A 26466-nucleotide genomic window follows, 5' to 3' on the forward strand; every position below is an offset into this window, starting at 1 on the left:
TCCTTCGGAAAGAGGACCTAACATTTGTTGAACACCTACCAGATGCAGGAATCCTCTGAGGTAGGTGATGGTAACTCCATGTGACAGTGGAACAAAAGGAGGTTCAGAGAGGTCAAGAACTTTTCCTAGGTCACACAGCTAATAAGAGGAGGAGCTGGGAATCAAATCCAGTGTGTCTGACTCCAAAGTTCATGTTCTACCCACTACCTCACACTATCAAACAACCCAAAGAGTCTCTCCTGCAAAGTACTTTAGTGACACCTATTTCTTTCTCAGTAAGGTCGAAACAAACCAGAAACTCAGAGACTCCCTGCCATACACCAGTCCCAAGTTACAGAATGGAGCATAGCTCAGGATCCAAAGGACCATTGTATAGCAAGAAAATGAGACAGACAACAACACTTCATACACTTAAAGGCCAGAAATACCAAATAAAAGGAAAAAAGAATAAGTAAAAGTTGTAATTACGATTCTAGTACCCATGAGAGAGCCACAACCTGCTGCCCTTCACCATGCCAGATTGGTTCAGATTTGACAGTGCCAGGCAAATGAATGTCCCCCTTGAGGGAGGCTCCAGGAAGAGTCAGGATGGAGTACTGGAATGGGGGTGGGGATAGGAGGGAGGATGGCTCTTAAATCAGACACAGTAAATATATGCACTGTCTTGATGCCCCTCTCAAATAGACGCTAATGTGACAGTAGTAAAGGATTAAAAAAACACAAACCCGCAAGGGCAAAGAGAACAGAAGTAATAGCAGAATAATGGAAGCAGAGCTGTGGAAACTGAAAAGCAGATGGATACAGGCATGGAAACTAAAGTAGTAGACCAGAGAAAGCAGAAGCCCAAGCCAGCAGGAGGGAAAAACCAATACAAAACAAGACAATTTTCTACACAGAACACAGAAGGGTTCAGGATCTAATCACCAGTTGCCTCGGAAGGTGGGTGGTAGGGTAGGATTGCAGATAGAAGGATCGACAGAGTACATGCATAAGGAAAAGTGTCAGACCCCAACTCTGACAGCCAGGCATGCGTCCTCCCACCTGGCAGAGAACTGGAAGTTTACTTTCTAGATTCTGAACAGGAAGGTCTACACTTAGGGACCTCAGGCAGAGCTGAGGGCAAAGCAAGATTGAAAGTGAAAAACGACGGGGATTCCCTTTTCCCTCCCCCACCACAGGCTGGTATCTAGGAGACCAGAAGATTCTTCTCTGGAGAAACTTTCCAGCACAAGAGAAAAGACCCAGAGATACTGGAATCTGGCAATCTCTTGACAAACTAGCCAGGTCCCTGCATGATCATGCTGTGGAGAGGGCCATAGGTCGGCAAACCCACTAAGCTACACACAAAGGCCGATCCGCTTTTTAGCGACTGACCGTTAACTAAGAAACTAGAGCCAAAGACTACCAAAAATCAGAAGAAGGTCTCTAAAGATAGAGCTGAAACAATCAAAACACCTGAAGAAAAGAGAGACAGTGTAGGCAATAGAAGAAAGCTTCAAAAGCTTTAACAGCCTCAGATAAGACACTGTACTTAAAAAACAAAACAGCTGGCGATATAGAACTCTTGGAAATTAACAAAAGCTTCAATAGGGTTGGAAGAAAAAGGGATAAAAAAAATGAGAGAAATTGGGAGTTCACTGGAAGTCCAGTGGTTGGGACTGGGCACTTTCACTGCCATGGCCCGGGTTCAATCCCAATCGCACAAGCCGTGCAGCACAGCCAAAGAAAAGAAGAAGAAAAAAGAAAAGAAAATTGGAGAAGCTGTCCAGAAGATCTAACATCTGACCAGCAGGAATTCAAAAAAGAGAGAAAAGAAAAAACGGAGAAGATGAGTAACAAAGAAAAAACAGAAAGAAATTTTGGATTTGAAGGCCACGAATTTCCAGACTGAGAGGGTCTACTGAGTGTCCATCACAATGAAAGAAAAAAAGATCACACTAGTCATATTGTTTTGAAATTTCCAAAAATGAAAAAACAGATTCTAAATTCCTGAGAGATGGAACACAGGACCACCAGAACAGATCATCAGACTTGTAAGCAGCTGCATTGGAAGCCCCAAGAAAAGGACCCTGCCTTTTGACATGCTGAGGCTCAGCCAAACTACTGATCAAGTGTGAGACTGGATAATGACATCTCCAAGCGAATTCTTAAAAACTTTTCCTCTACGTACCTTCTCTCAGAAATCTACTAAACGATACACTCCATCAAAACGAGTGACCAAGAAAGAGGACACTTGAGATTCGGCAACAGGGGCTCCAACACAGGGAAGAGGCACAAGGAACTCACAGGATCATGTCAGAGGGACAGTTAGGCAGCATCTCTAATCCTAGAGAGCAAGCAGACCAATGCAGAGTGGGAGGATAAAGCGCTGGTTGAGGCTGGTGGAGGATGAAGAACTGGAAGGGATCCACCAGGGAAAGAAAGTGAAAAGAAATCGAGAGATTACCTGATGGATCTGACCCTTTTGAGAAGGAGTTTATGATGCATGAAGAGTCTGAAAAGGACTAATTAGTAATTATATAGAAAACCAAGCGAAAGTAATAACAAGGCAATTATTAACTTCAGGAAAAACAAATGTTAACACAAAGGAAAATGTAAGCATGGTACACTATCTGCCTTGGCTTGAACAATACTTACACAGCCAAAATAATGTAACATTGAACACTAACGTAACCCCAAATACACTGGGAGGATGGAGTGGGGGAAGGAGATGGAGTAGCATATGTAAGAGAGCTAAATCCACAACTCCCATGGTAGGAAATTAGTAAGCAATTTCTACAATTAATAATCAAGAAATTACTATATAAATTATTACTTAGAAATATGAAGGTAAATAAAGAAGAGAGTTGAAAGTGGCTATCTTTGGGGAAGAGAAATTGTGAGTAGGAAGACAGGTGCAAGGAACTGCTGGTTTTTGTAAGTCTGTTACTTTGATAAAAAGTAAAATCTGGGCTTCCCTAGTGGCGCAGGGGTTGAGAGTCTGCCTGCCGATGCAGGGGACACGGGTTCGTGCCCCGGTCCGGGAAGATCCCACATGCCGCAGAGCAGCTGGGCTGGTGAGCCATGGCCGCTGAGCTTGCGCGTCCGGAGCCTGTGCTCCGCAACGGGAGAGACCACAACAGTGAGAGGCCCGCGTACCACATAAAAAAAAAAAAAAAAAAATGTAAAACCTTTCCTACATTAAAAAAAGGTATGGACCAAAACCTTCAAGAGCGGCGGAGGAGTAGGACATGGAGATCACCTTCCTCCCTACAGATACATGAGAAATACATCTACATGTGGAACAACTCCTACAGAACACCTACTGAACACTGGCAGAAGACCTCAGACTTCCCCAAAGGCAAGAAACTCCTCATGTACCTGGGTAGGGCAAAAGAAAAAAGAAAAAAGAGACAAAAGGATAAGGACAGGACCTGCACCAGTGGGAGCGAGCTGTGAAGGAGGAAAAATTTCCACTCACTAGGAAGCCCCTTCAATGATGGAGACGGGGGTGGGCGGGGTGGAAGTTTCGGAGCCACAGAGGAGAGCGTAGCAACAGGGGTGCAGAGGCCAAAGCAGAGATTCCCACACAGAGGATCAGTGCCGACCAGCACTCACCAGCCTGAGAGGCTTGTCTGCTCACCCGCTGGGGCAGGCGGGGCTGGGAGCTGAGGCTCGGGCTTCAGAAGTCAGACCCCAGGGAGAGGACTGGGGTTGGCTGCGTGAACACAGCCTGAAGGGGGTTAGTGCACCACAGCTAGCCGGAAGGGAGTCCAGGAAAAATTCTGGAACTGCCTAAGAAGCAAGAGATCACTGTCTCGGGGTGCACAAGGAGAGGGGATTCAGAGAACCGCCTAAACAAGCTCCAGAGATGGGTGTGAGCCGCAGCTATCAGCGTGGACACCAGAGATGGGCATGAAACGCTAAGGCTGCTGCAGCCACCAAGAAGTCTGTGTGCAAGCACAGGTCACTGTCCACACCTCCCCTCCCAGGAGCCTGTACAGCCCACCACTGCCAGGTTCCCAGGGAGAACGCATGGCATGCCTCAGGCTGGTGCAACGTCATGTGAGCCTCTGCCACCGCAGGCTCGCCCCACATCCGTACCCCTCCCTCCCCCCGGCCTGAGTGAGCCAGAGACTCCTAATCAGCTGCTCCTTTAACCCCGTCCTGTCTGAGCGAAGAACAGACGCCCTCAGTCGACCTACATGCAGAGGCGGGGCCAAATCGAAAGCTGAACCCCGGGACCTGTGCCAACAAAGAAGAGAAAGGGAAATCTCTCCCAGCAGCCTCAGATTAAATCTCCACAATCAACTCGATGTACCCTGCATCTCCGGAGTACCTGAATAGACAACGAATCATCCCAAAATTGAGGCAGTGGACTTTGTGTGATTTTCTGTATAGCTTTGCTTTTACCACATTTCCTGGGGCTCTGTCATTTTTTTTTTTAATAGTTTTTAGCATTTGTAACCATTGGTGGATTTGTTGTTTGGTTTGGTTGCTCTCTTCTTTCTTTCTTCCTTTTTTATTACTTTTTAACTCTTTTTTATTTTTAACAATATTTTTTATTTTTTAATAACTTCCTTTTCTTTTTTGCTTTCTTTCTTTTTTACTCCCTTTCCTTAAGAGCTGTGTGGCTGACAGGGTGTTGGAGCTCGGCCAGGTATCAGGCCTGTGCCTCTGAGACGGGAGAGCCAAGTTCAGGACATTGGACCACCAGAAACCTCCCGACTCCACATAATATCAAACAGCGAAAGCTCTACCAGAGATCTCCATCTCAACACTAAGACCCAGCTCCACTAAACAACCAGCAAGCTACAGCGCTGGACACCCTATGCCAAACAACTAGCAAGACAGGAACACAACCCCACCCATTAGCAGAGAGGCTGCCTAAAATCATAAGGCCACAGACACCCCAAAACATACCACCAGACGCAATCCTGCCCACCAGAAATACGAGATCCAGCCTCATCCACCAGAACACAGGCAACAGTCCCCTCCACCAGGAAGCGTACACAACCCACGGAATCTACGTTAGCCACTGGGGGCAGACACCAAAAGCAACAAGAACTACAAACCTGCAGCCTTTGAAAAGGAGACCCCAAACACAGTAAGGCAAGCAAAATGAGAAGACAAAGAAACAAACAGCAGATGAAGGAGCAAGGTAAAAAACCCACCAGACCAAACAAATAAAGAGGAAATAGGCAGTCTACTTGAAAAAGAATTCAGAGTAATGATAGTAAAGATGATCCAAAATCTTGGAAATAGAATGGAGAAAATACAAGAAACGTTTAAGGACTCAGAAGAACTAAAGAGCAAACAAACAATGATGAAAAACACAATAAATGAAATTAAAAACTCTCTAGAAGGAATCAATAGCAGAATAACTGAGGCAGAAGAACGGAGAAGTGACCTGGAAGATAAAATAGTGGAAATAACTACCACAGAGGAGAATAAAGAATGGAAAGAAATGCGGACAGTCTCAGAGACCTCTGGGACAACATTACACGCACCAACATTCAAATTATAGGGCGTCCCAGAAGAGGAAGACAAAAAGAAAGGGACTGAGAAAATATCTGAAGAGATTATAGTTGAAAACTTCCCTAATATGGGAAAGCAAACAGTCATTCAAGTCCAGGAAGCACAGAGAGTCCCATAAAGGATAAATCCAAGGAGAAATATGCCAAGACACATATTAATCAAACTACCAAAATAGAAAGAAAAAATATTCAAAGCAGTAAGGGAAAAACAAAAAATAACATACAAGGGAATCCCCATAAGGTTAACAGCTGATATTTCAGCAGAAACGCTGCAATCCAGAAGGGAGTGGCAGGACATACGTAAAGTGATGAAAGGGAAAAGCCTACAACCAAGAATACTCTACACAGCAAGGATCTCGTGCAGATTTGATGGAGAAATTAAAAACTTTACAGACAAGCAAAAGCTAAAAGAATTCAGCACCACCAAACCAGCTTTACAACAAATGCTAAAGGAACGTCGCTAGGCAGGAAACACAAGAGAAGGAATAGACCCACTATAACAAACCCAAAACAATTAAGAAAATGGTAATAGGAACATACATATCAATAAATGTAAATGGATTAAATGCTCCCACCAAAAGACACAGACTGGCTGAATGGATACAAAAACAAGATCCATATATGCTGTCTACAAGAGACCCACTTCAGACCAAGGGACACATACAGACTGAAAGTGAGGGGATGGAAAAAGATATTCCCTGCAAATGGAAATCAAAAGAAAGCTGGAATAGCAATTCTCATATCAGACAAAATAGACTTTAAAATAAAGACTATTACAAGAGACAAAGAAGGACACTACATAATGATCAAGGGATCGATCCAAGAAGAAGATATAACAATTGTAAGTATTTATGCACCCAACATAGGAGCACCTCAATACATAAGGCAAATACTAACAGGGGAAACTGTCAGTAACACATTCATACTAGGGGACTTTAACACCCCACTTTCACCAATGGACAGATCATCCAAAATGAAAATAAATAAGGAAACACAAGCTTTAAATGATACATTAAACAAGATGGACTTAATTGATATTTATAGGACATTCCACCCAAAAACAACAGAATACGCATTTTTCTCAAGTGCTCATGGAACATTCTCCAGGATAGATCATATCTTGGGTCAAAAATCAAGCCTTGGTAAATTTAAGAAAATTGAAATTGTATCAAGTATCTTTTCTGACCACAACGCTATGAGACTAGATATCAATTACAGGAAAAGATCTGAAAAAATACAAACACATGGAGGCTAAACAATACATTACTTAATAACAAAGTGATCACTGAAGAAATCAAAGAGGAAATCAGAAAGCACCTACAAACAAATGACAATGGAGCCACGACGACCCAAAACGAATGGGATGCAGCAAAAGCAGTTCTAAGAGGGAAGTTTATAGCAATACAATCCTACTTTAAGAAACAGGAAACATCTCTAAAAACCAACCTAACCTTGCAGCTAAAGCAATTAGAGAAAGAAGAACAATAAAACCCCAAAGTTAGCAGAAGGAAAAAAAAATCATAAAGATCAGACCATAAATAAATGAAAAAGAAATGAAGGAAACAATAGCAAAGATCAAAAAACTAAAAGCTGGTTCTTCGAGAAGATAAACAAAATTGATAAACCATTAGCCAGACTCATCAAGAAAAAAAGGGAGAAGACTCAAATCAATAGACTTAGAAATGAAAAAGGAGAAGTAACAACTGACACTGCAGAAATACAAACGATCATGAGAGATTACTATAAGCAACTCTATGCCAATAAATTGGACAACGTGGAAGAAATGGACAAATTCTTAGAAATGCACAATCTGCCAAGACTGAATCAGGAAGAAACAGAAAATATGAACAGATGAATCACAAGTACTGAAATTGAAACTGTGATTAAAAATCTTCCAACATACAAAAGCCCAGGACCAAATGGCTTCACAGGCAAATTCTATCAAACATTTAGAGAAGAGCTAACACCTATCCTTCTCAAACTCTACCAAAATATAGCAGAGGGAGGAACACTCCCAAATTCATTCTACAGGGCCACCATCACCCTGATACCAAAACCAGACAAAGATGCCACAAAGAAAGAAAACTACAGGCCAATATCACTGATGAACATACATGCAAAAATCCTCAACAAAATACTAGCAAACAGAATCCAACAACACACTAAAAGGATCATACACCATGATCAAGTAGGGTTTATCCCAGGAATGCAAGGATTCTTCAATATCTGCAAATCAATCAACGTGATACACCATATCAACAAACTGAAGGATAAAAACCATTTGATTATCTCAATAGATGCAGAAAAAAATTCTGACAAAATTCAACACCCATTTATGATAAAAACCCTCCAGAAAGCAGGCATATAGGGAACTTACCTCAACATAATAAAGGCCATATATGACAAACCCACAGCCAACATCATTCTCAATGGTGAAAAACTGAAACCATTTCCTCTAAGATCAGGAGGAAGACAAGGTTGTCCACTCTCACCTCTATTATTCAACATGATTCTGGAAGTTTTAGCCACAGAAGTCAGAAAAGAAAAAGAAATAAAAGGAACCCAAGGCGGAAAAGAAGAAGTAAAGCTGTCAGGGCTTCCCTGGTGGCGCAGGGGTTGAGAGTCTGCCTGCCGATGCAGGAGACACGGGTTCGTGCCCCGGTCAAGGAGGATCCCACATGCCGCGGAGCGGCTGGGTCCATGAGCCATGGCCGCTGAGCCTGCACGTCCGGAGCCTGTGCTCCGCGACAGGAGAGGCCGTGACAGTGAGAGGCCCGCATACCGCAGAAAAAAAAAAAGCTGTCACTGTTTGCAGATGACATGATAGTATACATAGAGAATCCTAAAGATGCTACCAGGAAGCTACTAGAGCTAATCAGTGAATTTGGTAAAGTAGCAGGGTACAAAATTAATGCACAGAAATCTCTAGCATTCATATACACTAATGATGAAAAATCTGTAAGAGAAATTAAGGAAACACTCCCATTTACCACGGCAACAAAAAGAATAAAATACCTAGGAATAAACCTACCTAAGGAGACAAAAGACTTGTATGCAGAAAACTATAAGACACTGATGAAAGAAATTAAAGATGATACAAACAGACAGAGAGATATACCATGTTCTTGGTTTGGAGGAATCAACATTGTGATAATGACTATACTACCCAATACAATGCTTATCAAACTACCAATGGCATTTTTTACAGAACTAGAACAAAAAATTGCACAATTTGTATGGAAACACAAAAGACCCCAAATAGCCAAAGCAATCTTGAGAAAGAAAAACAGACCTGGAGGAATAAGACTCCCTCACTTCAGACTATACTACAAAGCTACAGTAATCAAGGCAGTATGGTACTGGCACAAAAACAGAAATTTAGATCAATGGAACAGGACAGAAAGCCCAGAGATAAACCCAGGCACATATGGTCACCTTACCTTTGATAAAGAAGGCAAGAATATATAATGGAGAAAGTACAATCTCTTCAATAAGTGGTGCTGGGAAAACTGGAAAGCTACATGTAAAAGAATGAAATTAGAACACTCCTTAACACCATATACAAAAATAAATTCACATCTAGGATTAAAGACCTAAATGTAAGGCTAGACACTATAAAACTCTTAGAGGAAAACATAGGCAGAACACTCTATGACCTAAATCACAACAAGATCCTTTTTGACCCAACTCCTAGAGAAATGGAAATAAAAACAAAAATAAACAAATGGGACCCAATGAAACTTAAAGCTTTTGCACAGCAAAGGAAAATATAAACAAGACGAAAAGACAACCCTCAGAATGGGAGAAAATATTTGCAAATGAAGCAACTGACAAAGGATTAAGCTCCAAAATTTACAAGCAGCTCATACAGCTCAATATCAGAAAATCAAACAACCCAATCCAAAAATGGGCAGAAGACCTAAACAGACATTTCTCCAAAGAAGATATACAGATTGCCAACAAACACATGAAAGGATGCTCAACATCACTAATCATTAGAGAAATGCAAATCAAAAGTACAATGAGGTATCATCTCACACCAGTCAGAATGGCCATCATCAAAAACTCTACAAACAATAAATGCTGGAGAGGGTGTGGAGAAAAGGGAACCCTCTTGCACTATTGATGGGAATGTAAATTGATACAGCCACTATGGAGAACATTATGGAGGTTCCTTAAAAAACTAAAAATAGAACTACCATACCACCCAGCAATCCCACTACTGGGCATATACCCTAAGAAAAACATAAGTCAAAAAGAGTCACGCACCACGATGTTCATTGCAGCTCTACTTACAATAGCCAGGACATGGAAGCAACCTAAGTGTCCATCGACAGATGAATGGATAAAGAAGATGTGGCACATATATACAATGGAATATTACTCAGCCATAAAAAGAAACGAAATTGAGTTATTTGTAGTGAGGTGGATGGACCTAGAATCTGTCATACAGAGTGAAGTAAGTCAGAAAGAGAAAAACAAATACCATATGCTAACACATATATATGTTATCTAAAAAAAATGGTTCTGAACAACCTAGGGGGAGGACAGGAATAAAGACGCAGAAATAGAGAATGGATTGAGGACACGAAGAGGGGAAGGGTAAGCTGGGACGAAGTGAGAGCTTGTCATGGACATATGTACACTACCAAATGTAAAATAGATAGCTAGTGGGAAGCAGCAGCATAGCACAGGGAGATCAGCTCAGTGCTTTGTGACCACCTAGAAGGGTGGGATAGGGAGGGTGGGAGGGAGACACAAGAGGGAGGGGATATGGGGATATATGTATATGTATATCTGATTCACTTTTTTATACAGCAGAAACTAACACACCATTGTAAAGCAATTATACTCCAATAAAAATGCTTAAAAAAAAGGTATGATTTTAGAAATTTCAGCAATTTAATCCTTCTATGTCTCAGTTTTCTCATCTGTAAAATGAGAATAGTACAATGACCTCATGTGGTGATTAAATCACAGTTTGTGAAGAGAAACTGTTCTGTACCCACCCTTCCCTCTGCATCCCTACCCATCACATAACGAATGAAGGCTTATCTTCTCAGGGGACCTTGCCTTCTGCTCCACTCACAGCACCTGAAGCCCTGCATCACTGTGCACAGAAGCACAGGCCTCTTCCTCCTATCTTGGCAGGAAATTTTCAACAGCCAGGTTTTAAACACAATATCTGGGTGGGGCTGTAGGCTAAGGAGGACCCTGGTCGGTGTTTCCTAAGAAGTTCTTTCTAGATGCTGGGCCAAACCTTGCCTTCCTGGCCCCTGACCAAATACAATGTGATCTCATCTCTGGCCAGAGCACCCATTGAACCTGAAACTGCAGATGCCAAGCCGTGCCCACCTTTGGAGACCAGCTCCACATCATCACAACTCTAGCCCCCGCTCCCTCAGCTCAGAGTGACCAGGCCCCCACTCCCACGCACTCTAACCAATGACTCTGACCACCTGCCCTTTTGTCTCACCTGGTCCCTGGGACCACAGAACTAGACCTTTAGATACTAAGAAGTTCCTGAGATCTTCGAGAAGAAAACAGGCACTTTCTATACTGTCACATGGGGAAGTTGAACTGGCTTTGGAGGCTACTCTAACTTTCCAATTCTTACTTGTTCAGTCGAATGGCATATTCCTTCAGAGCAAACACGTTGTCAGCAAAAACAATAATCTTGTCATTCCTCCTTTCATGAAACTTGATCAGAAACTGGCAAGCTCTGAATTTGTTGGGGTTCATGGTGTACAGCAAGATTCGTTTCTTGGTTTTGATTGCCACATACTCCCGGTAAAACTCAGGAGACATCGGGCACCAAACCTGTGATACAATAAGAATCAGGGGTCAGTATGCAAGTTTAAGCATCATACAACCGGGAACTTCAGCAAATTAGCTTTAAAACAAATCAAGACACAACCAATGGTATGTGAATTATATCTCAATAATATTGTAAACACACACACACACACACACACACACACACACACACACACACACACCACAAAACAAAACCTAATACCCAGTGTTGAACCAGGATACTCTCACATGTTAATAACAGAGATTTTAAAAGGCATCAAAATCCAGGGAATTATTCTCACACCAGCTCCAAGTGAAGAAAATCAGATTCCCAGCCAGTGGTGTAAACAATCCCTCCCGTTTAGATCACACCTCCACACACAGCACTGCTACAGAGAACTGCACACACACTTGCCAGCTCTGCCTGTTGGGTTAGCCTAGCAATGACATCCCAGGAGTAATGAACACACCAGCACCCAGATCTTGGCTTTTAAATTACATTCTCTGCTAAAAGGGCTCCATGGTGAAATGGCTAATTCCAGGGCCAGGACAGGGAAAGTACCAGATGAGCCGGAAATATCTTACTGTGCCAGAAAGCAAGGAAGTGCTCAAAGTCTGATGGGAACATGTCAAATGGTCATAGAAACTAGCTTGAATGTAGTCCCACTGGTCACATCTGAGACAATTTGAGCATCTAAATAAGAATGACAGTAACATTCCTGAGGGCCTCCTCTCTGCTAAGCCCTGTGCTTGGCTGTTGACAAACTAAAGGAAGCTCGGGCAAGTACACTGAAGTGCCATGACTAAAGGTCTCAAGGCTGTGTACAGACCCTCCAGGAGCTTTGCACTGGAACAAGCCATAGCCTACACTGGCAGACTGAGGTTTTGGTTGCGACCAGCGCCACTTCTGTGTGATTGCCACAGACCACTTCTTCATGCTGCCACCACTGCAGAATTAGCTGACACGGTTATGTGTCAAACTCTGTGCTGAGCTCAAATCTAAGTTTTGCTGTCGTTACCTTTTCTGATTCTCTCTGGGACATATCCTATTATGACCCCTTTAGAATTTCTAGTTCTTCATAACCAAAGCAATTCTTTTTTCACAGTAAAATCTTTAAAATCATGCATTTCCCAGAATATGAAACACAAGTGGCCAATGAACGTACGAAAAGATACTCAACGTCATCAGTAAACAGGGAAACACAAGTTAAGACCATAAAAAGATACCATTTCACACTTAATCAGGTCTGTAAAAATTAAAAGAAGACATTTCCATATTAGGTGCTGGAGATGTGGAGCTAGCTCACTCACCCTGGACGAGAGTGTTAACTGGTGCAACCACTTTGGGAAACAGAGTTTTCCACATGACTAGTGAAGTGAGCATCCGGAAAGCCCTTGACCCAGGCAATGCTACTTCTAGGTGCACCTGCCACAGCAGTGGCCTTCAAACTTGGACCAGTTTATGTCATAAACTAAACACTCCCACACACAAACAGTCTTAGGAAACAATATATACCTTTAATACATATTATGCATTCTGGTAGATTCTACTCTATCCTGATCATGACGCACCGAAGTGATGTCACCATCTACTACGTGGTCACAGTCCACAGTGTGAACACTGCTTTAGGAAACGTCTGACACAGGAAACAGGTACAAAAAATACATGCAGCAATACTGTCATAACAACAAAAAAACAGCTCCAAATTCAGAGACAGTGTCCGCCTAGGGTTGGGACTAGAAGCAGGGCCTTGCTAATGGGCACAAGGGAACTTTTGGGGATGGGGGAGATGCTCTGAAACTGGATTGGGGGCGTAGCTGCACAACTCTTTACATTTACTAAAACCACAGAAGTTATACATCACACTATTTTCTAACAACAGATGAATGTTATGGAACATAAACTAGACCTCGACAAGGCTGTGAAAAAAAACAACTTAGCAACCCAAACATCTGTCGACGTTAGAAACGATTTTATTTTTACTTCTGTGTAATATTCCATTAGCTATCAAATTGTGGTATATTTGTCCAATGGAATACTACAGAAGAATTAAAACTAATAAACTACAGCTACATGTATCATTAAAAAAATAATGCATTATGCAAAGAAAAAAATACTAAGCAAAAGACAGAAGTCATACAAGAACACATATAACCTGATTCTATTTGCATATACATAAAGATTTTTTAAAAGGCAAAGCTAAACAATGAATGTTTTGGGAATTATACATAGGAAGTAAAATAATAAAGAAAAGCAAGATGACAAACCTAAGCTCCAAGACAGCGGTTACCCTGGCAGGGGGAGGGGAGATGCAACTAGAGAGGAACAGGCGCCTCAAAAGTTCTGACAATGCTGTGTAAGGTGGGTGCTGATTACGAAGATGTAACCAAAGGGTAAGGAAGCTTCTCGACAGAGCAAGTCCACCTGCACAGCTTCCTCACACTCACCTTCACCCGAAAGGCCCATGTCTGCCCTCTGAGGACACAGCCCACCCTACTCTAGCCACTGAGTGACAGTCATTTTAAGGTGCCAGAAAGGATTTCTGTTGCTGTTCCTTCTGAGAAGACTTACCTTTCTTTGAACATGTATTTTAAACACATACCTGTGCAGGTATTCATCACAGAATATAGGGAAAATGGGTTCTTAGAAATAAAATAATCAAGGTCACATGTGCCTTCTGGGGGCATCAAAACCAACAGGCTTTGGTACTGGGGGTGGCCTGTGGGTTTGCCCACGCAGGACCAGCAAGAATCCCTCCGGGTGAGGGTGGGCAGGAGTACCCTGAGGTGCTCATTCCCAAAGAGGACGAAACGCCAAGCCAGCCTGGATCAGCCTCCTGACCTGACCACTTCCTGTGTGCCCGTGGACAAGTGATTCTGCTTCACACATCTGTGAAATCGCGGCAGACTGCCCACCCCACGGGGGGCTGAGGGTACTGCACGAGGCAGCAGCACTTTTGCTCAGGTCCTGACCTGTGTACCTGCCCACGAGGAATCGACCTGATCCATTTCCCTCCCCCAGGGACCGTGCCAGGAAGGGGACAGCTACCTCAGCGCACTGGACTTTGGCGATGTAGCCGTTGTTCTGCAGCTCCATCCAGTTGGCTTCATAGAGCTTGGGCCCAATCAGAAAATTTAAGTCGACAATTTTGTCATCTTCCCGGACGAGTGTTGCGGTCAAGCCCAGTTTGCAGTGGGCCTGCACAATGGTGAGCACCCGTCGGAACATCTTGGCTGGGGAAACAATCGGCGCATTCACGCTGTCACTTTTTTAAACGCTCAAAGTACCAAAGACAGCCTCGACCTAATACTGGCCCGGGACACTGTACGGCTGACCCCCGGGCTTCTGGATCACAGGAACCTGGCTCTAGACAAGAATGATTAGGTGCGAATGCTTAATCTCCACTTTTAGACCTGTCCAAAAGAAGGGTGAAAAGGAGAACAAGAGAGGGAGATGACCTGGAGGAAGCCCTAAGCTAGGGAGCCCCAGCACTCCCCTCACAACAGCTCGGCTATCAAGAGCACAAACGGCAATCTGAAACATGACCTACACTTAAAATGCCACTGAGCTCTGAATCATGCAAGGAATTGGTTCACCCTGAGGCCTGTACCTCAGTTACCGGGAAGACGGTGGGGTATCTGGAGGACCAGAAGAATGAAAGGAGCTCCGCTTCCCACCACCCTCCCAGAAACCAGGAAGAAACAAGGGAGAGATGAAACCCCAGGCACCTCTCCCACCTTAGGAAACATCCCTCTATACACTCTTCCAATTACATTCACTCTTGTCAACCAGCAACGTCCTTTGCCTTCCTTTCGCTTGAATGTTATCATTCTTTCTGAGGTATCAAATTAAATTAAATAAACACTAAAAGGGTACAAGATATTCATTTTTAAAAACTCAATTTATAGGTTTCCACAGGCTCACCTTTTAAAAACTCTTAACACTATGAAGAAAGGTAAAAATGTTGAAGTCATGCTTACTTATATCCAATTAAAGGCAAGGTTAGTGACACTTCAGAAATAGACCTGGGAATTCCCTGGCTGTCCAGTGGTAAGGACTCCATGCCTTCACGGCCAGGGGCCGGGGTTCAATCCCTGGTCGGGGAACTGAGATCCACAAGCCACCGTGGCACGGCCGGATTAAAAAAAAAAAAAGAAATAGACCTAACAATCCGAGGGAAAGAAGGGCAGACGTCACCAAAATACAAACCAAAAACATAAGAACAGTAAAATAACAAAGGGCTGTCTAACCCCAGTAAGTGCCCAGGTCTCACGGTTTCACACACTGAAGCCTAACACAGCTTGCACACATCCCTGGAAAACAAACAAACAAAAAACCAGGGTCAGGCTTATGTCCAAGGGCTGTGCTGGCTCCAAAAAAAGGGCAGCCAAGGACCCCAGACCAGGTTCCCCACGTCAGAAGGACATGGCAGCCAAGGCAGTGGAAACCCCAAGCTACTGTGGGCTCCAGGGAGGCAGCATTGGGGCGGCCCGGGGACTGCATCAACCCGAGGGGAGCACAACGCGGGGACCCTGCCTGGACACTCTGCAGCCAGAAACAAGCCTTCCCCGAGGCATCGGCCCTGCAAACGAGTCACGTCCCACTGCTACGTTCTCTCACAGCCGTAACAGCTGTCACGGGGGAAGAACTCACATACAACGATGTGCATGGCTCCATGAATTTTTACACAGGTACATACCTGTGGAACCACCCAGATGATGGGAGTGTTCTCAGCGCCCAGAAGTCTCGCCTCTGACCCCTCTGGTCAACACCAGCACTCTCCCTCAAGGGAACCCCGATCCAACTTTAGTCATCAGAGAGGAGGTCTGCCTCCGGTCTGAAGTTCATGTAAATGGAATCACAGTACGCACTTTGCATGTGCGGCTTGTTTCACCAGACATTATGTCGCGGTTGTCATTTGACATTTATTTGTGTGATTCTCTGACTGTCTCTCCCACTTTGTCTCCGGTGCCAAGCAGAGTGCCTGGTACTTCATGGGTTCTCAATAAATACTTGTTAAAATAATAAAAGTGGCACAGTGCCTTGCATGCAGGAAACACCTAATATATGCAAGTACTGTAATAAGAATTTCTTATTAATATAATGACTTAATAGGCCTCCTTTTGGAAGATCTATAAAAGAACACAACAATCTTTATCTTCTGGGATAAATCTCAAAGATTTACCATTCTACCTAGTCCAAGTGGTAAATGTTTATGGCAGAATCTTACTCTGATTTGCTAGAATTCCCTATTTAACATCTGCTCTCTGGCCCAGTGAGCATGGCCATAGGGCTTACAAGGCCTGAACGCAAAATCCTTTAGAGCAGTTTGGTTTCACTCTTCTACCTAAACAGAGGCAAACTGCTCCAATGAACCAGAGGAGAGACAGACACACTTAGTGAACTGTGTGGGGTACACCTCTATATCCTCATCACCAGATAACCAATCCCAAGCCTGGCTGCCACCCTCTAAGACCTGGGGCCCAAGTTAAAGAGGAACACCAACGTATGCTAAATATATCCTCCGGCAGAAGGCCTCAAACATCCCCACGCTTCAAACACAGCCTTCAACTAAACTGCTATAAAGCAATTCCAAAGTCGTTTATAAAAAATGTTTCTCTAGATCACCAATTCCCAATCCAGTCAGACCCAATACCAACCCTCTCCTTAAAGGTTTTTTCTTTCTCTTGGTTTAGTTTTTAAATATCACACAGTAAACTGCACTTCTTCTGAGGGTGGGTGGGTGAGAGTGGTTCTACACACGTTCACACGTGTGCAGACTCACGTAGCCACCACCATCATACTCGGGAGACGAACCAATCCATGACCCCAAAAGCTGCCTCGTGCTCTCCCTGTCCAGTCATACCCTCCCCGCCCCACCCCGGCACCCACCCATCTGTTCTCCGTCACTACAGTTTTGTCTTTTCAAGAATGTCCTACCAAAGGCATCACACACTCTGTAACCTCTTGGGACTGGCTGATTTCACTCAGCACGAAGCCTCTGAGACTCCTTTCCACGGAGCGTCCCAGCGGTTGAGGGGCCAGCTTGTCCATCCAGCCACTCACTGACAGTCATTTCCGTTGTTTTCTAGGTTTCGGAGATTACGACCAGAGCTGCTTCTATAAACATTCATGCACAGGTCTTTGTGTGAACCTAAGTTTTCATTTCTCTAGAATAGATGCCCAGAGTGGGACTGCTGGGTCTATATGGTAATTTTCTAATAAACTGCCAAACCTCCCCAGAGTGACTGTACATTTTGCACTTCCTCTGGCCACGTATGACAGTTCCAGCTGATCTGCACTCTTGTCAGTACTTGGTACTGTCAATATTTTTTATTTTAGCCACTCTAACAGGTCTGTAGTGGCATCTCATCGTGGCTTTAACCTGCATTTCCCTGGGGACTAATGCTGCAGAACATCTTTCAAGTGCTTACTGGCGTCTGTATAGTCTCTTGAGTGAAAATCTGTTCGTGTCTTTTGCCCGTTCTCTAACATTTCTGCCTTTGCCTGACTGTAACAGCAATCAAATTAACATGTCTACGGCCTAACTCCTGATCTTCTCTCTCCAAACCTGCACCTTCTAGAGTCTTCCCCATCCCAACACCCACTCCACCCTTCTGACGGCTCAGGCCAAAAGCTGACAGTCATCCTTGATTCCTCTTTCTTTCAGAACCACATCTAACCAGCCCACTTAACCTTCACAACATAACCAGAATCAGTTTACCTTTATTCTTACTGGTCCAAGCCTCATGTTGGGATTCCACCAACTAACCTACCTAGCTGCTCTCCACCCTTGCTTCCTGCAGTCTCTTCTCAGCACAGCAGCCAGGGTGATATTTTTATAACTTTAAGTCAGATAATGTCACCCCCAGCTCAAATCCCTCAAATGGCTTCTCACCCAGAGTGCAAGCCAAAGACCTCCTTCAGGTCCTACAGGATTGGCTCCAAAGCCTCTCCGACCTCAGCCTTGACCGCTCTCCTCCACGTTCCCCTCCAGCTGCAGGGCTACAGTATTGTCAGGCCATGCAAGTACTACTTCCCCACTTCAGGACTGCTTCCTTCTACCCGAGAGACCCCTCTCATCCCTACCTGGCTTGCTGTGAACATCTCTCGGTGTTTTCAGACATCCAGAGGTGTTGGAGGAGCCCTCATTACACAGAAAAAAACAGATAGAGAGGCCATTTTGACAATGTTTTGAATACTCTATGTGAAAACGCCTCTGATTTCATTTACTTCAGAGTAATCTCTAATTTACACTTCGTAATTGATCAGGGCTACCCATTAACTTGTTTTATCAAGAAAGGTTTGCCTGGGTTTCCCTGGTGGCGCAGTGGTTGAGAATCTGCCTGCTAATGCAGGGGACACGGGTTCGAGTCCTGGTCTGGGAGGATCCCACATGCCGCGGAGCAACAAGGCCCGTGAGCCACAACTACTGAGCCTGCGCGTCTGGAGCCTGTGCTCCGCAACAAGAGAGGGCGTGATAGTGAGAGGCCCACGCACCGCGATGAAGAGTGGCCCCCGCTTGCCACAACTAGAGAAGCCCTCGCACAGAAACGAAGACCCAACACAGCAAAAATATTAATTAATTAATAAACTCCTACCCCCAACATCTTCTTCTAAAAAAAGAAAGGTTTGCCTGGAATGCTATTCAGTGATGAAAGGAACACAGCATTGGTACGTATTACAACGTGGGTAAACCACTGTGTGAAGTGAAAGAAGTCAGATAAAAGAAAATACATATTATGTGATTCTGTGAATATATTTCCAGAAAAGGCATGTCTCTAGAAACAGAAAGCAATTCAGTGACTGCCTGCGGCTAAGGATGAAAACACCGATGGTAAGTGAGTATGAGGACGATGTTCTAAAACTGGGTCATGGTGATGGTCGCACCAACTCCATTTTACTAAAAATCCTGAATCGTATACTTATGATGGGTAGATTTTACGGTTTATAAATTATGTCAACATGGCTGTTTAAAAGGACTGCCGGCAATACTTGGACTTCTGTAACATGTTAAGGAACAATACGTTAGTCCTCAAATAAAACAAATATTGCAAGGACTTTTTTGTGCTCCCAGTCTAGTTTTTGCATGACCGAAAAGAGAAAAAATGGGTTAAGGGTAAGCTGAGGTGCAACAGTTGAGAGGGAGGATGGAAGAAAATAGCACTTTCTAGATGACTACTCTGGGCCAGTGATTAAGGAAGCTGCCAGTGTGTACACCCACCCACCACTAAGCCCCACCCCACCCCACCCACCCATGCTCATGGAAATCAATCTGTCTCTACGATGAGTAGGCATCCCAGCTCTCAGCCTGCTTACCTGGTATGGTGTGTACTTCGTCCAGGATCATGAGGCCCCACTCCTGAGTTTTGAGCCACTCCATCACCCGCTCGGCCTCCCAGGACCTTTTGGTGGTGTGGCCCAGCATGGAGTAGGTGCTGATGGCAATGGAGCAGCCTATGGGCTTGTCCTTGGCGTCGGAGGTAAAGCGGCAGATCTGGCTGTCGTCGATGGTGGACCACATCTTAAACTGGGCTTTCCACTGCTCCACAGACACAGCTGAGTTGCCCAGCACCAGGCAGCGTTTTCTGACTGTGCACGCAGCTGTCACGCCAACCAAGGACTTCCCAGCACCTACGAGAAATCAACGGGCAATCCTACCCAAGGCCGGGTTGAAATGAGGGACAGGGACAGACAGAAAGACTTGTCGGCCCACCAATCTGGCCAAAATTATTTGTAATAATCCTCACAGCTGACACTGTTGAGGTGCTTACTGCTCCAAACCTGTTTCCTTCTTTAGAAAAAGGAGGCACACACACTTCACACACAAACGTGAGAATTAAAAGACACAAGCACCAGGCCCTATTAAAGCACTGTACAGGCATCTCATTTAAATGTTGAAAAACAACATTTGTCAAAATAAACCATAGGTGAGAGACACTCCTATTATTGCCATTTTAAACATGGGAAAACTAAAGCTGAGGGGTAAGTCACCCGAGGCCCTGGGACAGCAGTGCTGCTGGGGTACAGTGTGCCCAACACCCAGACTACCTCCGGAGGGACTCAGTAAAAGACGGCTACTATGATGACACAAAAAACTGGGCTGAGCACTTGGGAATGCGGTACGTACGCTGCTACTGGCAAAGACAGAGGAAGGTGAAACTCCAGGGGCTTCTGAGTTTACTACCACCTACTGTATGAAGATCAAGATTAAAAATCAAGCTATTCCTTGAAACAGCAATTCTTCCTCTACCAGGGGTGTGCAGCAAAATAACCCATGAGGCTTTAAAAAAAAAACAAAAGCTGAAGGTGCCTGCCCCTCCCCTAGAGAGTCTGCCTTCTTGCGTATGGGGTAGGCCACCAGCTGAGCCTACTGTGACCTCTGGCCAAGAACCTAGGCCAGACCTGACACGACTTAGGACAAATGATGTTGGATGGGCGCCAAGGGGGCTGCCACAGCCCCTTCTTGGATGTGCACACTGTAATAAGCAGTCTCTGTGCTAGGGAGCCTCCAAACACATACAACTTCCAAGACTGAGTGTGAGGAGCTCTAAGCCCAGGATGTAAACTCGCCCTTCCCACAGCACCGCCCTTCCTCACTGCCCAAGACTGCATACACTGCTGAGCTGATTGGCTCACTGCCTGAGCTGCCCCACCACAATGAGCTCCATGAGGTCAGGAGAGCTGTTCTGTCCACCACCACACGCCCAGCGTGGAGGCCAGGGCCCTGCACAGAGCAGGCACGCAAGTATTCGTCAAGTCACGAATCAGGGAGCCATGTGACACTGGCTGTTCCCTGACCAGGTGGCATTTAGAGGAAGGCCCTCAGCGAGAGCGTAAGGCAGATCCGGACACAGCAGCCTAGCCATCTTCTTCACTCAGGCATCACTCACCGCAAGGAAGGACGATGACCCCGGAACGTGCGCGCCCATTCCCGAACATCTTCCGCAAGCTCTTCTCCTGATAAGGTCTAAGGACAGCTGTGGGTTTCAGGTCAATGTTGATGTCAGGGTTGACAGAATCATTCCGGAAGTCGTATTCTGCTAACAGAGGGTACTCCAGGTGGATGCAACGTTTCTGGAGTTCCTCAATCATTTCCTGCAAAGTGAGCATGAAGGTTTTATAATCCTGTTAACTCCAAAGTGTGCTCACAAACAGCACACATTCTAAGGAGCCTAATGATTTAAAGAAAAAAAAAAAAAAGGTCAGCTAGACTTTCAAATTTCAGATCTTGCTTGATGAGAGCCAGCTTAAAGCACAGACTAAGGGCCCCAAACTAAGGACATGGACAAAATTAAATCCAATCAGCCACCAAAAATGCCCCCCAGGCACTGCTTCTCACATCTCCCCAGGAACTTGTGAACACTGACCCCCCCCAGCCTGAAGAACAGGACACTCAGATCTAACTCCATCAGGAAGAATGGTGCTGTAGTGCACAGACACCAAAATTTGGGGACAGATGGGGATTCCTTCCTCTCACACAGGCTACAAACAGTCCATGAAGGGCTGAACCAGCTTCTGACACAGGCTTAGAGAAGCAACCAGGAGGGGTACGTTCACTAACCTGCTTGACTTCAAAAGATACTGTCTGTGTCTCTTCTTCTTCCTCCTCGTCCTTGTCCATTTGCTCATAAAAGTCAAAGAGGTCCGTGGGGATGTCAGATTTACCCTGTGGATCTGTCACCCGGGAAGTGGATGGCCCACCGCTGCCTTCAGCACTCTTAGCGATCTGAAAGAGAAAGGCAGGATCTGGACTTGCACAAAACATTTAACCCTACTGTTACCGAGCAACAAAGCTGCAAGAAAACAAGGACTACTAGACTGCAAATGCTGGCCTAAAAGCACCTGAGAGAATTAAAATCCTAAATGCGTCCACCCCCAAGGGTGACCCAGGAGGCCACATACAGCAGATTTGCTTGTGAAAGTCTCTGTGATGAGCTCGGTTGCCTCCCCCTCAGAGTTCCTCAGGCGGCATTCCCGGATCATGGGATCCTGGAGAAGATGCTGGATGACATCAGGGTGAGAACTTTCAACGAAGTACCTGTAAGAAGGGAGGAAGGAGGTGCATACTGACCAGTACACCATTTTCAGAAGGTTCCACTGCTCACTCATAAGATGATCTGGAGATAGCGGCCTAAGGCCTCTCTCCACGCTCACCCTCCCCCAACCCTTTGCCAAATCTGAGATATGAGCTACTTGCCATGACATAGCACACGAGGGTTGCAGGCAAAGCCCCACTGTGAAGACAAACTAGCAGGGATCTGAACCCCAGCTCCACTGTTCAGGGGAATACAGTGATCAGTGAATGAATTTCCGGTTTTGGCCACATCACTTCACTTTTTCCTTTTAGCCCCTTACTCGGGGGAGTAGGTGTTAGTGCAGAGCAGACAGTCCACAAGTGTTAGCTCCTTGCCACCTGACATGCAGAGGGTGAACGTGCCTTGGATGGGCCTGTCACAGAACCCCTTACCTGTTGTGCTTCAGGACCAGCTTGACTTTCCCATAGCTGACAGTACATAACTGCAACAAGTGACAACACCATACAGGCAAAATTAGCAATATGCACCTCACTGAGAACTCGTTCATTACTGGGCACATCGTACTACCTATCAAACCAGTGAAGAGTTCATTTTACTTTAGGAAAATCCAACGTGCAACCCGAAAGGGGGCAGATCTGCCTAAATTGAGCTTTTCTATTAGCTCCTACTTTTTGAGGGCAAAACCTTCCTCTTGCCTGGCTAATTCTGATGCACATCCCTTAATCTAAAAAATGCTGCTTAGAATCTTTCTTTTATTTTCTCTTTCCCTTTCTTCTCCATTCCCAGAGCCCCATCCTAATCCAGGAGTTCATCTCATTGTACCAGTACTACCACAGATCCCAGCACAAAGCTGGTAGTTATGTGTGCACTAATTGTGAGCTGCGTAAATTAACTGTGAAGCCTCTGGCCTCCTCACCAATGTTCCTATCTCCCCAACTAGATGTACGCCTCTTGATGGCAGAAAATCCTTCCAGGTTCCCAAAAATCTTTAGGATGGAATGCAGCAGAGATTATACAGTAGCCACGAAAATTCACAATCCAGATCTCAGGCTGCTGCCGCCTCCACTGCTGCCCTTCTGCATCCACCACTGCCAACTAACTAACACCCACATTCCCACAGGCAGCTCCCAACCAAGACTGAGAACAGCCAGGGTACTGAAATAGGCTCATTCTACAAGGTGCAAGCCCTTTTCCCAGGGCACCCTTTCACATCAGAAGAAAGGAGAACTCTCTCCAGGGCCCCTGCCAGCTTCTCTGAGATTGGCTTCATTACTGTACTGGATGCCTGTGGCACTCATCTTCTGCCACTTCAGATCTGGGGGTCTGAATCTAATTCCCTGTAGATCAGCCGAGGACAACGAAAGCCACTGCCCAGCTCTTTTTAATGGTATTCACTCTCTCTCAGAACAAACCCAAGCAGGTTCAAGTGCTCGTCACATAGAACCCTATCCACTTCAAACTTTGAAGTCCTTTTTGACTTTTCCTCACGGAAGTTGTTGACTAGCGGTCTCGTGCAGGTATGCAAACTTAGATGGAGTTTATCATCTGTACTAACTTGCTCAGGTTACCATATAGAACACCACAGACTGAGCTGTTTAACAACAGAAACTTATTTCTAGAAGTCCAGGATCATGATGCCAGCCATTTCGTTTCCAGTGAATGTTCTCTTCCTGGCTTCTAGGGGGCTACCTTCTTGCTCTATGCTCACATTACGTCTTCCTTGTACAAATGAAGAGAGAAAGGGAGCACACACGCCTTCTGGTGTCTTTTCTTATAAGGACCCCACTCTTATAACCACGTTTAACTCTAATTATATCCTTACCCCAAATACAGTCACATTACGGGTTAGGTCCTCAACACACGAATTCTGGAGGGGGCACAATTCAGTCCGTAACACCATTCACTTCGGGCTATACTCCCAAATAACCCAGGCCAGAATGGGCCTGAATTAGTAACCCTGCTGTGTTAGCACCCACTGGCTAAGAGCAGCTCATGGGAAGTCTGCCCTCAGCAAAACACAATGCTGGATCCAGAGGAGTAGCAGCTGGGGTAATCGGTTACTATGCTCCCCGCACTGGACCTGAATGGCATTTTCATGACTGCTACAAGTTAACAATGTACAGCACCTGTCCCCACTATCACTACGTTACGAAGGAGGGCAAAAGAGCCAGCCTTAGCCCCCACTTGCCTTAATAAACTGAATAATTCCATCAGGGACTCCCGTCTTGCTGAGCTTCCTGAGGTACTCAGTGATGTCACTAGTTTGCAGCCCAACGCTGACAGCCGCGTACAGGGAGTAGGCAGTTAGTCTGTACTCATGCATGTGGGTCGGTCGGCACACCGGCTCTGCAATAGCCACCAGGAAGTCTTGGGCATATTTGTAAACTGGAGAGAAGGCTTCTAAGAAGATGTGGCCATCAGGAGCCTGAGAAACACCAAATGGACACAGCAGACAAGGAAACTAATGAGTTGCAGAGACGATTAGACTCCTTCCCACATCACGATCTAGAAAGGATAAGCTGCCCAGAAAGTGATCTAAAGCTAGCCAACACCAGGAATATTTTTGTAAGCACATCTTCAGCCAACTGTGGGTCCTGCTACTTTAATCGGATACAAGGAGTAGAGAGAATAGAAGAAAAGGTTTCCAAAGTCAGTAGCTGCCTCTCACGATTCTTCACAGGAAAAGCCCACCTTCCTGGCTATCCTTCTGGCTAGATTTCAAATGAATGGAGAACATTAATTACTTCAAGTTGAGCAAAAAAGCTGCCTAGCAAATATATGTCTCATTAGGTTTTTTTTTAACGGGGAATTAAAATGTTACATAATAAATGCCATTTATTCTTTAGATAAAAGTTGTTTCCAAACATGTGGCAGAACTGGAGAGGGAAAGGGGAGCAAAAGGAGGGGTTAGAGAGGAAGGAAGCCCAAGTCTAGCCAGCACATGTGTGCGAGCATATGCTCATTGCTATCTCGGCTGTTTCAAACTGTCTATGAAAATGAAAGCTCGCTGCCAGTGGGCTCTGAAGCAAAGCTCACGATCCCGCGTTCCGATTTGGGCCGCACCCACTCTTGGGCCCGGCCCCGGCTGAGGCGTGCTTACCACCCAGAGGGGCCTGGAGGTGTGGTCGTCCTTCAGCGGCATCTGCAGCCTGTAGTCCTTGGCTCCATACTCATCCACTTTGGTGCTGGACTCATCCACCTGCTTCCCGGCCGCCGAGGGAACCGCTTCCTGAGAGTCGTTCCCAGGGGCGTCGTCTTCATCGTCTTCCTCATCCTCGTAGTGCCGCCTCTTGGACTTCTTCTTCTCTGCAGATACGAACACGGACACAGAAGTGAGCCCCGCAGGAGCCTTGCGTTCCCCCAGCACCGACTAGCCGCAGGTCGGAGGAACCTGGCTGCAGCCGCACTTCCCCAGCGCCAAGCACCCCTAGCCCAGAGCCACTGCGCGCCTGCAGGCGTCCTCTCCCTCAAACGCTGCCCACCCAGCCCAGGGGGCAGGGCTGCCCGGAGGTCAGGGGTCACACCCCCTCCCAGCGGCCTGTCGGGACAGTATGTGACGACGGCGAGCGACTCTGGGGTCGACCGCCGCCGAGAAACCCTGAGCAGCTACCACACAGGATGATAGGGACGGCAGGTGCAGGCAGCCCCGAAACGCGCCTACGCCACGTCTCACCGCGGTCCGCCCGGTCCCTTTTGCCCATGTCGGCGTCCGCAGCAAACAACCCGTACCGCCGAGGAACCCCGGAGACGACTCTCTGTGGAACTTCCGGTTCACACCGGAAGTTCTTCAGGCCACCGCACAGGAAGTCCCGCCTCTGGGCGCTCGGGTGAGGCGTTGGTGGTTGAACCCGCAGCTGAGCGGTCCGCTGACTGTACCCGGTTGCAGGCCCTTTCTCCCCATTTTTTCTCCTAGTCAGTGAAGTATTTTTTCAGTACCTGTTAACGATCGTTCAGGCACTGTTCACTATCCTGCCCCTGGGGCAGGATAGTGAACAGAGCGAAGGCGTTGGCCTCTTGGAACAGAGAGACGTGGGTCGTAAACAAATGTGTTAAGCGCTCTAAGGAAGAAATAAAACAGAGCCCAGAATGGCAGGCAGTGCTGTCCCAGAATATC

The 26466-nt window shown here is 45.7% G+C and overlaps 1 protein-coding gene across 6 annotated transcripts in view; it reads right to left on the bottom strand.

Moving 5' to 3' along the window:
• ERCC3 (ERCC excision repair 3, TFIIH core complex helicase subunit) overlaps nucleotides 1-26123 on the bottom strand; it is a 39935-nt gene extending 13812 nt beyond the window's left edge. For 4 of the 6 annotated variants that reach the window (XR_004350773.1, XM_032637927.1, XM_032637926.1 and 1 more), the window contains exons 1-10: nucleotides 26026-26106; nucleotides 25453-25658; nucleotides 24541-24777; nucleotides 22784-22833; nucleotides 22219-22354; nucleotides 21878-22042; nucleotides 21207-21411; nucleotides 19633-19947; nucleotides 14362-14546; nucleotides 11134-11336 (exon numbers count right to left, since the gene is read on the bottom strand). Coding sequence is in view for 3 of the 6 variants with exons in the window: in XM_032637927.1 (XP_032493818.1) it covers nucleotides 11134-11336; nucleotides 14362-14546; nucleotides 19633-19947; nucleotides 21207-21411; nucleotides 21878-22042; nucleotides 22219-22354; nucleotides 22784-22833; nucleotides 24541-24777; nucleotides 25453-25658; nucleotides 26026-26053 (1730 nt within the window). In the remaining 3 variants the exon portion in view is untranslated. Of the gene's footprint in view, nucleotides 1-11133; nucleotides 11337-14361; nucleotides 14547-19632; nucleotides 19948-21206; nucleotides 21412-21877; nucleotides 22043-22218; nucleotides 22355-22783; nucleotides 22920-24540; nucleotides 24778-25452; nucleotides 25659-26025 lie in introns of those variants that run through there. The other 2 variants (XR_004350772.1, XR_004350774.1) reach the window with 2 other exon arrangements.
• Between the last annotated feature and the right edge of the window lie 343 nt (nucleotides 26124-26466).

The sequence above is a fragment of the Phocoena sinus genome, chromosome 7, assembly GCF_008692025.1.
Source record: "Phocoena sinus isolate mPhoSin1 chromosome 7, mPhoSin1.pri, whole genome shotgun sequence".
Lineage (NCBI taxonomy): Eukaryota > Metazoa > Chordata > Mammalia > Artiodactyla > Phocoenidae > Phocoena > Phocoena sinus.